We start from the raw sequence: 17,363 nt of genomic DNA on the forward strand, positions 1-17,363 counted from the left end.
CATTCATTTCCAAAGATTTACAAACAACCTTTTAACCAATTCTGCACAGATTAGCCCTCAGCTCTCTATTCTCTACCCTCATTCTATTTTCTGGTATCCTATATTCTAATTATTGATTCCATGAGTTTATTTAATATATTTAGTTCATAAAAGCACAACCGTACAGTATTTGTCATTTTTTGTCTGGCTTGCTTCACTCAATATAATGTTCCAGTCTAATAGGTGTGAAATGATATTTCATTTGTAGTTTTGATTTGCATTTCCCTAAACACTAGTGATGTTGAATATTTTTTCTTTTTTGCCATTTTTATTTCTTCTTTGGACAAATGTCTATTCAAGTCTTTCACCCATTTTTAAAATTGGTTTCCTGTCTTTTTATCATTGAGTTGTATGATCTCTCTATATTACTACATATATCGAATATGTAGTTTCCAAATATTTTCTCCCATTGAACAGATTGCCTTTTCACTTTCTTGACAGTCATTTGAAGCACAAAATGTTTAATTTTGAGGTGGTCCCTTTAACTCTTTTTTCTTTTGTTGCTCATGCTTTGGGTATAAGTTTTTTAAAACTTACTCACCTACCACAAGATCTTAAAGATGTTTCCTAAAATTTTCTCCTAGGAGTTTTATGGTTCTCGCTTTTGTATTGAGGTCCTTGATCCATTTGAGTTAATTTTTGTATAACATGTGAGATAGGGATCTTTTCTTTCTTCTGGCATGAGTATCTGGGTCTCCCAACATTGTTTGTAGAATAGACTGTTCTGAGCCAGCTGGGTGGGTTTAACAGCCTTGTCAAAAATCACTTGATCACAGATGTGAGAGTCTTTTTCTGAACTGTCAATTTGATTCCATTGGTCAATATGTCTATCTTTATGCCAGTATCATGCTGTTTTTTCCCTCTGTAGCTAAGTATATCCCCTTTACTTTTAAACTTTTTGTGTCCTTATATTTTAGATATATTTCTCGTAAATAATATTTTTCTGGATTTTATTTCCCAATTTGAATTTTTTCTTGTAATTGGAAAGCTTAGTTCTTTTATATTTATTGGGATTATACTTTAAGTAAATTTATTTCTCTCATCTTTTTGTCATGCATTTTGCTTTTTTCCCTCCTTTATTGATTTTTAAAGATTGATTTCATTTTTTTCTTCATTTTTTATCCAATTTTTCCCCTTTACCAGTCTGAAATGTATGCACTTTCTATTCTTTTAGTGGTTCCCTCTAAATTTTATCATGGATATGTCACTGAAATTTAAATATAAGGATTTATTTTTTCCTTTTTGTGACACTTTGAGATTGTTTATGAATCCCAAAAAGAGAAGGATGTTTGTAAACCAATCTATTCTTCTGGTTGTGATACCCTTTGGTTATATTGGATTCAAGTGAACGGCCCTTGATTAAATTACCTGTTAAGATTAGGGCTTCAGTTTGACCAGATTTGACCAGGAGAGAGAGGAAGCTCTGAGAGACAAGCCCTATGCCATCCTGCAGCTGAGAGAGGAAGCCCAGAGGGGAGAGATCAGAAACCATCTTGCTTCAACACTTGGCAACTCACTTTGGTGAGAAATCAACCTTGAGGTGGACTCTTTAGGGCCTTGTAACTGTAGGCTTTTACCACAAATAAAAACCCTATAAAAGCCAACAGATGTCTGGTACTCTGTATCAGCACACCTTTGGCAGACAAACATACCTTCCATTTGAATACTTTTGTTGTCCAGAAGTCTTATATATAGAGTTCTTTATGGTTCTGTTCTCATTTATGGTGGTCTGCGTCCATGTGTCCTTGTGTAGTCTTTGGTTATTTGCTCACATTTGTTTGTTTTTAATCTGGGATATCTGATACATCTTAATTGAAGGTAATTTCCACTGGAGAGAATGTACGTGCACTTCTGCCAGAAGTCAAGCAGTACTATTAACCTGGACACTCTATCACACTTTGAGGGATCTGATTTAATTTGGGCATCTTAGTTACATTCAGCTCTTCCACTTGTTGCTTAGAATATAAATCCCAATGAAGTTATTGGCATTTGGCCTCCCAACAACCCCTTCTTCCCTTGTAGCTGTATTAAGAAGTTATTTTGGGGAAAGGGGAGAAAAAGTCCTTGGAAAATTCCCTTACTATTAGCTCAGCCAGACAGCTGAAAATATTTTATTGTACTTTTGTTTCGTTTTGTTTTCTGTTTCATTAATTCTTCTCTTAACTTGTTTCCTTCTTTATCTAAATTTTTAAGATGCAGGCCTGGCTCATGTATTTTTTCTTATATGGATTTGAGGCCGTGAATATCCCTCTAAGTATGGCTTTAGCTGTATCTCACAAGATTTGACATGTGTAGTATTTTTATTATTTAGTTGAAAATATTTTCTATGTTCTAAGGTGACTTCTTTGACATGGAATATTATAGAGGTATATTGCTTAATATTGATACATATAGGGGATTAAAAGTTTGTTATTGATTAATAGCTTAACCCATATCATCAGAAAACATGTGTAGAAACTTAAATTGTGGACCAGTATATTGTCAATTTTTATAAATGGCTTTTCTCATGTGTTCACTCATTAAAAATGTGAATTCTGCAGTTGCTGGGCATGATAAATATGTTAATCAGTTTAATATATTTATTTATCATATGTTTCAAATATTCTAAATGTTTACTGATTTTTTTCATCAGTTTGTTCTATAAAATACTAAGAGATCTATGATAAAAATCTCCCATTCTCAAAAAGGATTTGTATATTTCTTGTATTTTTCTCGATTTTTGCCTTATTATGCAGTGATCACTTTGTCACTAATAATTCTCTTTTTGCTATAAAGTGTATTTTAATAGACTTAGTAAAGTCTCTTATTAATATAGTCAGACCTATTTTCTTTTGGTTAGTGCCTATCTTTCATTGTCCTTTTACTTTTAAACTTTCTGTATCCTTTTGTTTTAAATCTCACCCTTGTAAGCAGCATATGGTTGAGTTTTTAAAATTCAACTTAATTTTAGTATTTTATTGTAGCATTTCATCCATTTATTACTGATATATATAGGTTTATTATTGATATGGTTAGGTTTAAATTCCATCTTTCTATTTGTTCTACCAGCTCTATATTTACTCATCATTATTGTTTTCCTTGTCTCATCTTTATTTTACCATGTCCCCCTTCTATTAACCCAGTAGTTATATAATACTTTATTATACCTTTAGTTGTTATCTTAGAAATTACATATATCCTTGACTTACCAAGTATCACATTAGTTTCCTTTTACCAGTCAATACAATTATCTTAGAACATTTAACATTTCTCCTTAATTTTTTTTTTAATTTATTTTTATTTCTTTTTCTCCCCTTCCCTCCCCCATTGTCTGCTCTCTGTGTCCATTCACTGTGTGTTCTTCTGTGTCTGATTGCATTCTTGGCAGCACTGGGAATCTGTGTCTCTTTTTGTTGTGTCATCATGCTGCATCAGCTCTCCGTGTGTGCGGCACGACTCCTGGGCGGGCTGTGCTTTTTTCACACGGGGTGGCTCTCCTTGCAGGGTGCCCACTTTGCGTGTGGGGCTCCTCTATGTGGGGGACACCCATGTGACATGGCACTCTGCGCACGGCAGCCCTGCGTGTGGGCCAGCTTCATCACATGGGTCAGGAGGCCCTGGGTTTGAACCCTGGGCCTCTTATATGGTAGGTGGATGCTCTGTCAGTTGAGCCACATCTGCTTCCCTCCCCTTAACTTTTATGACTGCATTAGTTTTCTATTGCTGCCATAACAAATTACCATAAACCTGGTGATTTTTTAAAAAAATTTATCTTATACCTCTTTTTGTCAGAAGTCTGACACGAGTCTCAATGGGTTAAAATACAGATTCTAGCACAGTTGCATTCCTTTCTGGAGGCTCTCAGGGAGGATCTAGTCTCTTGCCTTTTCTAGCTTCTAGATTCTAGAATACAGAAGTTGCCTGCATTCCATGGATCATGACTCCTTCTTCCATCTTCAAAATCAGTAACATCATGTATCTCTAACCCTTCTTCTGGCATCATGTCTCTCTCCGACCCAGGTGGGGAAGATTGTCCACTTGCAAGGACTCATGACTGGATTGGCCCCACCTGGATAACCCTGGCTAACTCACCTCAAGGCTCAGATGGGAATCACATCTGCAAAGTCATTTTTGCCAAGTAAGGTAAAATATTCAGTTTCTGGGAATTAGGATGAGGACATTTTAGGCATCCATCACTCTGTCTACTGCAAGGCCATTGTTATTATGTATTGCATGAATACATACATAGGCCAAACCACCCCACCAAGTTATCTGTTCTTAGTATTGTTTTCCTAGTTCAGCCTAGCTTAGTTTTAAAAGTTAACTGGATTATTTTTAGATGTAATCAATTATTTGATACTTAAAAATAACCCAATATTTACTTCGGTCATTTTGGAACATCTAATTTTTTAACTATAAAAATGAATATGTTTTTCATTGTGAGATATTTTGAAAATACAAAACAATAAATAGAAAATAAAAATTGCCTGTAATCGTTCACCGTCAGAAATAAACACTAAACATTTTGGTGTATTTTCTTCCAATTCCCGCTACCCTCCATTTTTTTAAACATAAACTTGAGATCTTATTGTGTGTGTATGTAAATACATACATACATACACACACATAATATCCCTCACATTTTCACTAAACTTTGAATATATTTCCCCACTCTATTAAATACTCTTCCAAACTATTTTAAACCCCATGAGTCTGGGGTTGCTGCATATGTGTTCAGTTAGTTAGAAGGGCAAAGGATTAATCAGATCAGGTGGATCACCTGGGATCTTCACATTCCTTCCTGCCCCCATTATATAAAAGATCTATCTCCTGGTAATTGGAGACAATTATCCCTGTGGTATGATGACTCCTCTTTTTCCCTATTGGTCTCTACCAATACTTAGGGATTCCTAAGTATCCTGGTAGTAGTTGTAACTTGTAGTTCAATGGGACCCTTGCTGCATCTCCTGGCAAATGTGTGCTCCCTTTGAGGACCAGGATCTCCCACCTATTGGAACCCTCGAAGCAATGGTAAGTGAGACCACTTCTGCTTCCATCTCTTCGATCCTGGCTGCATGTATTCTTCCTCTTGGGGATACAGCACCATATAGAACTCCCTGGTTTAATATACACTAAAGAATGGCACCTTCTCCTCTCAGAGTCTGACTTCAAAGCTGGCACCTCATATATTTTCAGATGTCTGCTCCTGCATTCTATGAGGCCATCTGTCTCTAAATGATATGGAATATGATATGATCAGTGGTCCACACAACTGATCATGGCCCCTTCCCCTACTTTCTTTACTGTGAGATGCAGCCTCTGGTTTGTGGAATTCTATGCCTGTAATCAGACAGTCTGTAAGTCTCTGGATAGTGATACCTGTTAAGGATCTGGGCAAGAAATACAAACATATATCTGGAATACATACCCATCCTTGAAGATGAACCGCTGGCCCTTCCAGGAGAGTAGAAGCCTGATATAGTTTGATTTGGCACCAGATGGCACCTTGAGGAATTGTACCTCATTGGGGGCTCAACATCAGTCTCTGTGGCTGACAGTTTGCTCATTTAAAGACAGGCATGGCTAGATCAGCCTTGGTAAGTGGGAGTTCATGCTACTGGGCCCATACATAGCTTCTGTCTCTGCCACCATGGCCACTCTGTTCAAGGCAGCTGGGGTAGCAGATGACGAAGTCTAGCTAACATGAACTAGATGAGTTCTTTTGTGTACTTGGTTGTTCTGTACCTCCTCCTTGGCACATGTTTTAGTTAGTAAGATACAAAGATCTTCACAGTTTGTTTACATTGTGTCCATCTACCTGCCTCTACCCCAGACTTTCCTGTCTCTTATTTCTAGTCTTTTTCCTTCTAGGCAACCTAACCTAGATATGGGTAGGCCAACAGTCACCATTCAAGAATTAGTATATATCTCACCTCAGGCCACTTTTCCTTCCGTACAATATGGTTGACAAAGTACACTACTTGCAGCTATGCCAACTAGGAAGATTTTACCTCTTCATTGTCTTTCAGGGCCACTCGAATGTGCCTGTAATGTAGCTGTTATCCATTTTTTGGTTTGCATCATGTAATGCACCTACCCACCTCTAAACCAGGCACAGGCTTTTCTTTTTTTAGGTAAACAGAACATCCTCCCTCTCATATCCCCCACCCCCACCTTTTTGTCATTTACTTTTGAGGGGATATCCGGCACACTCAACACTAGACTGATAAAATCTTCATTGAAATGGTAAGTCCCTGGATTTTTGTAGGATTTATGTCCATGCTACCTCCAGCATGCCATCTACTTCTTGCTCATGCTGTCTTAATTTGCTAAGCTGCTGAAATGCAATATACGAGAAACGGATTGGCTTTTAAAATGGGGATTTATTAATCTACAAGCTTACAGTTCTAAGGCTGTGAAATGTCCAAATCAAGGCATTATCAGGTGAAGATTTGTCCCTGAAGACTGGCTACTGGTGATCCTGGACTCCTCTGTCACATATGCCATGTGCAAGATATAATGGCAGTTGTCTGCTGAATTTTGTCTCTTCTTTCCTGAGTTTTGTTGCTTTCAGCTTCTGGTATCGGTGGCTTTCTCTCTGTTTCTGTATCTGTATTTATCCCGTTTATGAATGACTCCAGTAAGAGGATTAAGACCCATTCTGGGCTATGCCTTACTGAAGTAGCCTAACCAAATAACCCTTAAGTAACCTGATTGAAAGGTCCCACATATAATTTTGTAGCCTTTTTTATCATGCTTTTATTAATATTTGAGAGCTCATCACTGTAAAAAATCCCCTCATGTTCCTTTGTTACAATTTCCTTTCTACACACCCAACCATTGGTTATGACTGACGTCATCTTTATTCCTGTAATTTTCTTTCTCAGACTGTCATATAAATGGAATCATACAATAGGTGGCCTTTGCAGTTACTTTTGTTTATCAAATTGCATTTGAAAGCAAAAAGCAAAAAAAAAGCAAAAAAAAATTTTTTTAAGGTTTTTAGGGGCAGATGTGGCTCAAGCAATTGGGTGCCTGCCTCGCACATGGACTTAGTTCCCAGTGCCTCCTAAAGGCAAGCAGCCATAGCAACCAGCAGACACCACAACCAGCATGCACTGCAACCAGCAGACACAGCAATGAGTAGGAAGTGCAAGTGACTTAAGTGGTTGGGCACTTGCCTCCCACATGGGAGGTCCTGGGTTCGGTTTCTGGAGCCTCATAAGGATGAGCAGACTGACAAGGGAGCCATCTCAGGGGCAGGGGGAGAGGAATAAAAATTTTAAAAATCTAAAAGTTGCTGATGTTGATGCACAGCACCTTACATTTCTTTTGGTCTTGATGAATTGGTGTGTCCTCCTGGCCCTTCCATGGAACATATTCCTTTCATGGATTTTGGGCCTTACATACCATGGCCATTCCAACAAGCCTACTTTGACGATTCAGCCATTTCCAAAATACTGTTTTCTATTACTATGTAACAAATTACCACAAATGTATTGGCTTAAAAGAACATCCATTTATTGGCTCACAGTTTCTATGGACCAGAAGTTTAGGTAGAGTGGATAGGTTCTCAGTTTGGGGACTAACAAGGTTAAAATGCCAGCCAGGATCATCTGGAGTTGAGTTCCCTTTCAAGCTCTTGTGGTTGTGGCAGAATTCAGATGAATTTTAAGTCTGTTTCCTTCCTGGCTGTAAGCCAAGGACTGTTCAGCTCCTAGAGGCCACCCATATTGTCACATGATCCTGTCCATCTTCAAAGCCAATGGAGAATTTCTCATGTTGTCAAATCCCTCACTCTGAATCTCTTTCACCAGGAATAGAGTTTTAGCCTTCACTTTTTCTAGACTTCTAAGAACTACCATTAACAGTGAATTTGCTCTAATCCTGAGCGTTCTTGTTAGGTTGTTAAATTCTGTGTCCTGAGAAACTGTGCTTGCTTATCCAATCTTACACTTTGGCCCCTTGAACAAGCACTTTCAAAATCCAAACCCAGATGTATTCCCTTGGCTCCTGCTGATACATGCTAGCTAATTCTTAAACATTTTTGGTATATAGTCTCTCTTTACCTTTATTAGGCCCTGCTATATTTTCCTAGGATTTAACCCTAGTTTTGGGCAACTGTTGCTTTAGGGACAAGTGGCATCTGCAGCATCTGACACTTCTGCAAGACTAGAGGGTCCGGTGGTAGTGCAAAGTCAGTGTCCTCAGGGTCACCATCCAGATGCACCCATGACATGTTCTAAGGTTCCAGGTTTTCTCCATAATGACAGTGATTTTGCAAAATAGACAACAGCCCTCAGTCTCTCATTATCCTTCTGCAGGGCATCAATACAACAGAGCAGTAACCAACCATGTACCTCCTGTGGGCAATGTTCTCATATTTTTTAAATGCCTGAATTATTGCACTTCCTAGAGAATTCTCTTCCACTGGACATTTCTCCAAATTAGCAACTGTGTCTGTGGTCCCAAGACTAAATCCACGCTCAATGATTTGCTAGAAAGACTCACAGGACTAAGCATATAGTTATACCCACAGCTGTGTTTTATTACAGAGAAAGGCCATAAAGCAATATCAACAAAAGTGAAAGGGCATGGGGAAGAGTCCAGAGGACACTAGGCACAGGTTTCAGGAGTCCTCTCCCACTGCAGTCACACAGGATGTGTGTTAATTCCTCTAGTAACACTGTGTAACCTGTGTAAAGTGTTGTTTACCAGGGAAGCTTGCCTTAGCCTATGAGCCCTGGGTTTTAATCATAGGTTAGTCATGCAGACACCCTGAAGGAAAGCAGGTGTTCAGCATAGACCCTATTATTTGTACAAACATTTTAGGCACAGTAAACCATTCTTATCTTCAAGAGAATGATGAGATCACTCCTGAAATTCAAGTTATCAGATACCAGCCAAGGACAGACAGTACAAGCAGGCATTTCTAAGGATAATAGTTTCATGTCTGCTATAGCAACTCCTCTGCACATCATCTGTGAAATATTTAGCAACTGAGCTTGTGTGAAGCACTATAGTATGTACTCAACTTACCAACCAGGATGTCCTTTTCATTCTGAGTGGGAAATGAGTCAATTCCAAATCCCCATCTTACCACCTGTTTCCTCCAATCCCACTCCTAGTCTACTTGTGTTAGTCTAGGTCCACCAAGACCAAGACGGGATTAGCTGTGCAATAGGTTTATTAGGGCAACAATAGTGAGGGAAATAGGAAAGGAGCTGGGGTTGGTGGGAGGCAAGCAGACCACAATGCAGGTCTAATCCCAGGTCAGATAAAGGAGGAAGGAAGCATCTTAGACTACAATGCAATCCGAAGGGAATTTGGCAAGGCCATCAGGGCGGCTGTGAGACAAAGTTGAGGAGTTAGAATATCCCCGTCGTGATCAGTCATTGCCTGGGAGCAGCCTGTGGGAAGTGTAGCCTCAGCATGAACACAGTGATGGATTTCAGACAGCAACAGCTGGGACCTTCAGTCAGTTCCACTCCCTGCAGGTGGAGATCTGAGAGTTGCAATCTCATGGCTGCCACAACAGTGATATGGCTCTCAAAATACACCTGAAAAAGAGTTATTACCACACAAATATTTAGCACCAACAGCACAGGGTAATTTGCAATGCCTTTTGGTTTTAAAAAAAACAAAGCAGTTAATAAAACCATCTAAAATAGACCACTGATTAACAAGGGAAATCCAAATCTTTTAAATTTCACAAACTGAAAAATATCCTTTGCAGCTGAATTCTGGGGAAAATAATTTTTTTCAAATGACTTAAGTGAGTAACTGCAAGTTTAAACACATACACAGAAAGCATATATGTATTAGCACTAAATCAAGGTTATTTAATGAATGACAAATCAAGTATTTCTAAACATTCATAATTCAAGTCCTTTCCTGAAATATGATTTATAGTAATCAATATTTATACTACAGTATCATTTGGTAAGTTCAAATTCCTGACCTCAAATGCCATTAGCAAAGAAAAGGTATTCCTACATATTATATACTCAGTCTTAGGTTAGCTGTAAATTACCATTTGTAAAACTTCTGAGGCAAAGAAATTGAATGACAGGTAAATACAAATGTTTCTAAAAATTATTTTAAACATAATTTGGAAATTTCTAAATTATATATGCTTAGTTGATAAAATGGAAGAATATCCTTCTTTACATAATATCTAGGATTAGTTTTCTAATTTTTATCAAAGTTATCTTCGTAGATAACATTCCCATTAATATTTATAACTCAAAACTAAACCAGGGAGACCAGGGGTTTTCACCATCTGCTTGGTTTCAAGGGAAAACTTGATCCACGGCTGCTCTGGCAGTTCCTTCCAAGCAGCATGTTTTTAACTAACTCAGAATAAATAGTTCTAAAAATTAAACTCTTAAGTCCTACCAAAAAAAATATGGCTCTACCACAGTAACCGAGTTCAGCCTTTGCATGGAACTTATGACATACTGGTACAAATAATGAAGCTATCAGAAATAAATAATAAACAAAAAAATTTAATGTGAAAGAAAATAAAATATTTATTTTTTAAAAATGAGATCAGTACTATTTAAGGTAGAAGATGCCATCTTTATTTACAGGCTAATAAAAAAATATTAAATCTCAACTAGATTATATAATACATTTGTTGTAAATCCTATAGATTTGAGGCTGATCCTAAAAGACTAGATAGGTGGAATAATGGATTACATAATAAAATAAGGATGTCAAAGAATGTTCAACATATACATGAGTCAATACTTTTTTCTTTCTAAACAAGAAAACATAAAATAAGTCCACTGTGAAGGGGGAAAAACAGAACCAAGGACAAGCTCTGCCAACTTTTGACAACTATTCAGTTATAATTACCAAGACTTACAAAATTTTCATCTCTCTTAAATCTATTTTAACAACAGTCCCATAACCCAAATGCCACTTTTTTCACCAACTTCCTAAAAGAGATGCTTTAGAAGAGAATTTTAGAGTTCAAGGGATAAGTATTTATACACATATACACAGGCTTCGTGTGATGTTGAAAATGTTTTCTCAATTTTCTGTATGTATGTGCATGTGTGCATTTTTCTTTTCTTTTTTAATTGTAATGGGTCTGCAGTAGTTCTCTCATCTGTTTGGTTCTATCCTAGGAGCTTGAGTGTGATATATGATTTTCTTTTCTATAAATGTGAAAATATAAAAACAGCTTCTCTTTCAGTTCTCTAATAAAAGTCTTAGTTCATTCCCAAAAGACCATATATTCTAAAATGAACTTTTAACATGTCAGTCTAACAACTGACAGGAAGCTCACAGTGCTCTAATAAAGGCTTGCAAACGAAGGTAAAGCAGTAATAAAAGGGAAACTGACCTGTGGAATTTTAAACTACACAGAAAATTTTTCATTCTGTTTATCAGCCCTTGAAAGGAACTTATTTCAAAACCATCTCATATAATCCTTTGAATTATACAGCATCCTTACAAAAATGCCAATTCAAAAACACTCTTTACAGACTTATTAGATAGTTCTTGCTTATTTTTCCAAAGGAGTCAATCATAGTTAAAAAGAACAGCTTCTGGAAAATCTGATGGCCATTCCATCCCATCTTATGAAAATAAGAATATCATGGCTTCATGTCACAGCAAAAAGTTTTCAGATCTGCTACAATGGAAATGTTTTCTCTAAATGGATACACTAGCTGAAATCCGACTTGCAAATCTCATGTCATGCATGGGTTTGTGTAGGGGTAGGGGAATGCATAAGGGGAAAAATGTGTTTTTCTTTTAAGAATCCTAGCCTATCAGAGCAAATAACAACATGTAATTTGCTTATTCGGTTATAATTAAATACTGGTTTTTACTTAGAGGCAACATTATACTACAAGGTACTTTAACATCAGTAACAATATACACTCTGAAGTGCACTTCTCTTACCAATTAACATGGTGATATATAGATGAACAAAACCACCCAAACCATAAATGAGCAATAGTTAAAACATAAAATTTATAAATAGTAAAGTCACCAAATAAAGTATATACATTTTATAGATCCATCTATGAACAAATATTTAGTGCATGTAGAAAAGACAAGACAATGTGTTTTAGATCACAAAGCATCTGAATATTTGGAAATGGAAGATACTGATAATATTCTAAAAGCCTACTAGGCTTTGCCCCACTTAACATTCCCTTAAACGTATACCCTTTGAAAAAGTGATACTGGCAAAACTTATCACCTCTTTAAATGCACTGTTTGGACTCTGCCCAGCAGGGTACAGTAGCCTGCAGAACAGTAAATAAGAGCAGGCATTCCATGCTTAATTCAGGATAAAAGAACTAGCAAACCGTAGAATATGCATATGAAGACTCCTTTAGTTGAATATACACTGACATGAAAAGCCAACTAAAACAATTACTGGATCAAAATTTCATCACCTCATTTTTCCCACCTTTGCCCTCAGCTCTTTAGATGCTCTCAAAGTTATTTTGACAACAAACCGCTGTTTGAATGCAATGTATTTTGTGACACAGTATTCAACTTGTGCTTCTACTAACAGGAAACTTTAAGTGCCAGGACTATCACAAGACAAACGTAATGAACAACTCAAAATGTATAAAATTGTCTTTTGTGGGTCCCAGAAAATAAACATTTGATACTAAACGCTAACAGTGTAATGCTCCAATACCATGCACACAGATCAACGTAATTAAGAACAGATATTTGAGACTCATTTACATTTCTTTTAAAAACCAAAAAAGGAAAATATGCAAGAACTTTTCAGAAATTATTTCTAGTACAGCAATGATTAAGGATTGCTTAAAGAAAACTATTTTGTACTGCATTGAATAAAGCTCAAAGACAAACTCACTTCAATAAGTGATCATTAAGAACTGATTTAGAAATCAGAGTATGCAATAAATAAAAAATCAAACTAAAACTATTCTTGAAATTTAAAAAAATTGAGTCAAGCCTACATTTCTGCAATTCATTGAGTGAACTTTTGTCCTTTGAAACACCACATTTTAACATTCTGTAATATACTGAACTCATTTACTCTCTTGTATTTAAAGGCTATTTCTTATAAAATTCCAATTAACACTGTCCTTCTACTAAATGGAAAAGGAACCAAATAAAACAGTAGTGCTTCATTTGGGACCTAAGAGTACCTAGTTATTTCCCTTTGGGAAACAGAGTTGGTGCTTACAGTTTTAAGAAAATCAAAATTGCTTTACGTGCAATAGCCAACTATGGTATACCACAGAAAACGAGGTTTTATGCATTTAGAATTGTTCATATGAAGCCCTGAGGAACCGGCCTTTCATTTAGGCAACAAACAGCCTCCCTTGATCTTGTATCATCTTTGTTACCATCTTTCCTAGTGCCCCAAAGTCATAATAGTCTGATTAACAATTTTGTCTGGAGATATAGTCAATTTAATAAGATTTTTTATGATACAGACTGTGCAGATCATCTAATTTAGAAGCACTGTCATCTAAGGGAGTTTCACTCGAAGTTTCCAGGTCTCCATTTTCATGTGCATCAGTAACTGTCTTCTTATTAAATCCTGAAAGAAAGAAAAATAAAAGCAGAGGTGCTTTCTAGCCTTAAAATCTTAGTCTTATAATTTTATTGAGCAAGAAATAAAGGAATGGTCATTGTCATTAATGAGGAAAAACATTATTTTCCGCATAGTAACATGCAGAAAAATAATGGGGCTTGAGTTGAATAATGTTAGCAATTCCTGACAAAGGAATTCTTTCTTCTTATAACAGATTTTAAACATTATACAGATTTTTAAGTATCATCTATTGGACCTACCTAAAAGTTGTATGAAATTTCCCACCAAATTTTCTACAAAACTTAGAGTTGATATAAAATTATAAAATACAATTCTACTTAAACAAATTTCTATTGAACTGTGAATTATATTTTTCTTTTACATTTTTGCTTTCAGATTTTTATTTAACTCCAGTTCACTGGGGCACATACCAATTGATTGCTAAAAATCTAGTTTGTTGACAAGATAATGTCTAGCTAAAATTTAAAACTAATGCTGGATAATCTACAAAACAGAAAATAGGCTTCCAAATAAATAACAGTTGGCTGTATCACCTAATTAATGAGCTATGAAGTGGGGATATGAGCTAACCAACAACCACTGGGTACCATTTATGTGATTTGAGTCAGTTTATAGTGATAGATCATAAGAGCACATATTCTTGGCTATCTGAGTCACACTTAAGCAGTCTGCAATTTACAGAGGTGACAAGAGTCTTCTAGACTCAGGTGCAAAAAACAAAAAGGTAAGCCATCTAATCCTAATGAAAATAGTGGAAAGAGTGAAAGTAAAATGATGCCATAGAAGATTCCAACACTGTAAGGTTTTGGCATTCTGCCAAAATAGTTTTGTTTAAAATGCATATGGGGAAACAGACTTGGCTCAATGGATAGGGTATCTGCCTACAACATGAGAAGTCCACAGTTCAAACCCAGGGCCTCCTTGACCCGTGTAGAGCTGGCCCACGTGCAGTGCTGATGCGCGCAAGGACTGCCCTGCCATGCAGGGGTGTCCCCCGCATAGGGGAGCCCCACGCGCAAGGAGTACGCCCTGTAAGGAGAGCCGCCCAGCGTGAAAGAAAGTTCAGCCTGCCCAGGAATGGCACCGCACACACAGAGAGCTGATGCAGCAAGATGATGCAACAAAAAAGAGACACAGTTTCCCGGTGCTGCTGACAAGAACAGAAGTGGAGAGAGAGGAACACACAGCGAATGGACACAGAGCACAGACAACTGGGGAGGGGGTGAAGGGGAGAGAAATAAAAAATAAATAAAATAAAAGACCATGTAACATTCCATATAAAATAAATAAATAAAATGCATATGGAGAATAATAATTGCTCTTGCAGTCTATGTAGATAATTTCCTAATATATTTTTACCTTTTGGAAAGGACGACAGTCCATTAGTTCACCAAAAACTTTATCAGAAGTTCTTCAACTTTTTGGTCTCAGGATGCCTTTCTTAACATTCCTAGTATGTTTAGAGAACTCCAAAGAGCTTTTGTTTACATGGGTTATATTTATTGATGCTTACCATATTGGAAATTTTAAAAATATTTATTACTTTGTTACAAATAACAATAATCCCAATAAATGTTAATATAAATAATAGTTTTAATGAAAAATAACTCTATATTCCAAAAATTTAGTCACAAGAGTGACAATATTTTACATTTTTGCCAATCTCTCTCATGTCTACCTTAATAGAAGACAGCTAGTTTCTCATTTTGCTTCTGCTCAATCTGTTAAAAATACCTTAATAGCCTTTTCAGATAAGTGTGAATGTTCTCTGTTCACACTTTTTAGACAATATGGAATTTATAACAGTATCAATGAATTTTTCATACTCTCATATTAAAAAATCCATTTGTCTATCTTATATTTTGGGTGGCTCTTTACCCACAAGTGATTTTGTAACATTATGCATTGGTCTTTGGAAAATACTGGATCACTGAGTAATACAGCAATTCTAAAAGTCAACACAGTTCATTTTAGTATATAAAAAAATTGCTCATTAATATTTCTACCAATCTCATCAGAAGTCTTTTAAGTGTTGGGAAGCTGTCAAGCTCACAGTAGCTGTTTCATGTATTAAAAATTGTAATATTCACTTTCCTGAAAGCTTGCATTTTATCACTGGCAATAAATACTGTCAGTTATTTTCTTTGAAGGGATGGGCTCACTTTGTCATTTTTTCAATTAAAACTGTCTCCATGCACAGTTCAGTAGGCAAAAGAGTTTCATATCTACTTTGTGTTTTATCACATAGAATATTAAAAGAACAAGTATTCAAGGTAGGATATAATAAAATGGATAAATTTTACTGCTTCATTAAGGATATTTTTAAGTGAAACTGGCTTTTTCTTTTTCTTTCTTTTTTTTACTACAAGTACATGGCAAGGAAGAATTCAACAATTACTGGTACAGTTTGGTATGCTATTGCCTTGATTTGTACTAAGGCACAAGCAGTTTTACCCACCATTGCTTTTGCACCATCGCTTAAAATGTCAACACAATAAAAACGACAAGTAACATCTTAGTATTATTATGAAAAGTTCTGAACTCATGAGCTCCCTGAAAGATCTAAGGGACCCCCAGACATCTATAAATCACAATTTGAGATCAAGCATTATATAAAAAAGTGCTAGAACTTTTCCTTAAAATGTGTGTTAATGAGAGCAAAGGAACTAAACCCAAGATCCTCAAGATCACATTTCCTGATTCTAATTAACAATCACAGGATAACAGTGTAACCACTTTCAAATATTTAGCCTATAAAATATTATGAGAAAATAATTTGCATTAAGACAGTGAGACCACATTAAGATATATCTGTTCTAAAAGGCATGTTGTTTTTTGTTTCAGAATCTAGAAAACTTTAATTTATTTTCAAGGATCACTGTAGTTCAGTAATAGGTAATGTACTTGTCTTAACAGTTCAAGATGAATCTAGAAAAACATATTTAAATACAATTTTGGCATAATTACTGGTGTAAATGAACCACAAGCAAGGGAAAGGTATTCATTCCTTTGGTTTTGCCATCATTAAAAAAGCATTACTGGGAAGCGGACTTGGCTCAATGGATAGGGCGCCCGCCTACCACATGGGAGGTCTGCAGTTCAAACCCTGGGCCTCCTTGACCGTGTGGAGCTGGCCCATGCACATTGCTGATGCGCGCAAGGAGTGCCATGCCATGCAGGGGTGTCCCCCACGTGGGGGAGCCCCACGTGCAAGGAGTGCGCCCCGTAAGGAGAGCCACCCAGTGCAAAAGAAAGTGCAGCCTGCCCAAAAATGAAGCTGCACACACGGAGAGCTGACACAACAAGATAATGCAACAAAAAGAAACAGATTCCCAGTGCCGCTGATAAGGATAGAAACAGTCACAGAAGAACACACAGCAAATGGACACAGAGAGCAGACAACTGGGGGGGGGAAGGGAGAAATAAATTAAAAATTAAATCCTTGAAAAAAAAAGCTTTACTATTTTGCAATATAAAACAGTATAGAATTCAAATAGAACATCTGAGATTTTTATGTTAAAATTAATAATATATCAATAAATTTTAAAGTGTTTTTTACCTTGTAACACTTTGATTTCATCACTTGTGTCTTTACAGCTAGCACTAGGATTACCACCTCCCTCTAACTCATCAAGATACAAACGGTAACGATGTCCACTCTCATCTTCATATTCTACATTTTCATCATCAGAATCCACCTCAGGAGCCACATAAACTACTTCAAATTCAATCTCTCCTCTCTAAAATGGAGGAAGAAAATGAGGAAGTCAAGTTATTATAA

General features: G+C 36.5%; 2 protein-coding genes across 4 annotated transcripts in view; one reads left to right on the forward strand and one right to left on the reverse strand.

The window, feature by feature from the left end:
• Positions 1-5,049, forward strand: part of DCBLD1 (discoidin, CUB and LCCL domain containing 1) — an 87,165-nt gene extending 82,116 nt beyond the window's left edge. Inside the window, exon 15 of the mRNA XM_071218637.1 lies at positions 4,039-5,049. Coding sequence (XP_071074738.1) covers positions 4,039-4,160 — 122 coding nt within the window. The 3' untranslated portion in view covers positions 4,161-5,049. The remainder of the gene's footprint in view (positions 1-4,038) is intronic.
• A 4,394-nt stretch (positions 5,050-9,443) lies between these two features.
• GOPC (golgi associated PDZ and coiled-coil motif containing) overlaps positions 9,444-17,363 on the reverse strand; it is a 48,306-nt gene continuing 40,386 nt past the window's right edge. For 2 of the 3 annotated variants that reach the window (XM_004471240.5, XM_004471241.5), the window contains 2 exons: positions 17,142-17,322; positions 10,526-13,567 (listed from right to left, as the gene is read on the reverse strand). In XM_004471240.5, coding sequence (XP_004471297.1) covers positions 13,437-13,567; positions 17,142-17,322 — 312 coding nt within the window. In that variant the 3' untranslated portion in view covers positions 10,526-13,436. Of the gene's footprint in view, positions 9,579-10,525; positions 13,568-17,141; positions 17,323-17,363 lie in introns of those variants that run through there. The other variant, XM_012530100.4, reaches the window with a different exon arrangement.

This window comes from Dasypus novemcinctus, chromosome 11 (assembly GCF_030445035.2).
Source record: "Dasypus novemcinctus isolate mDasNov1 chromosome 11, mDasNov1.1.hap2, whole genome shotgun sequence".
Taxonomy (NCBI): domain Eukaryota; kingdom Metazoa; phylum Chordata; class Mammalia; order Cingulata; family Dasypodidae; genus Dasypus; species Dasypus novemcinctus.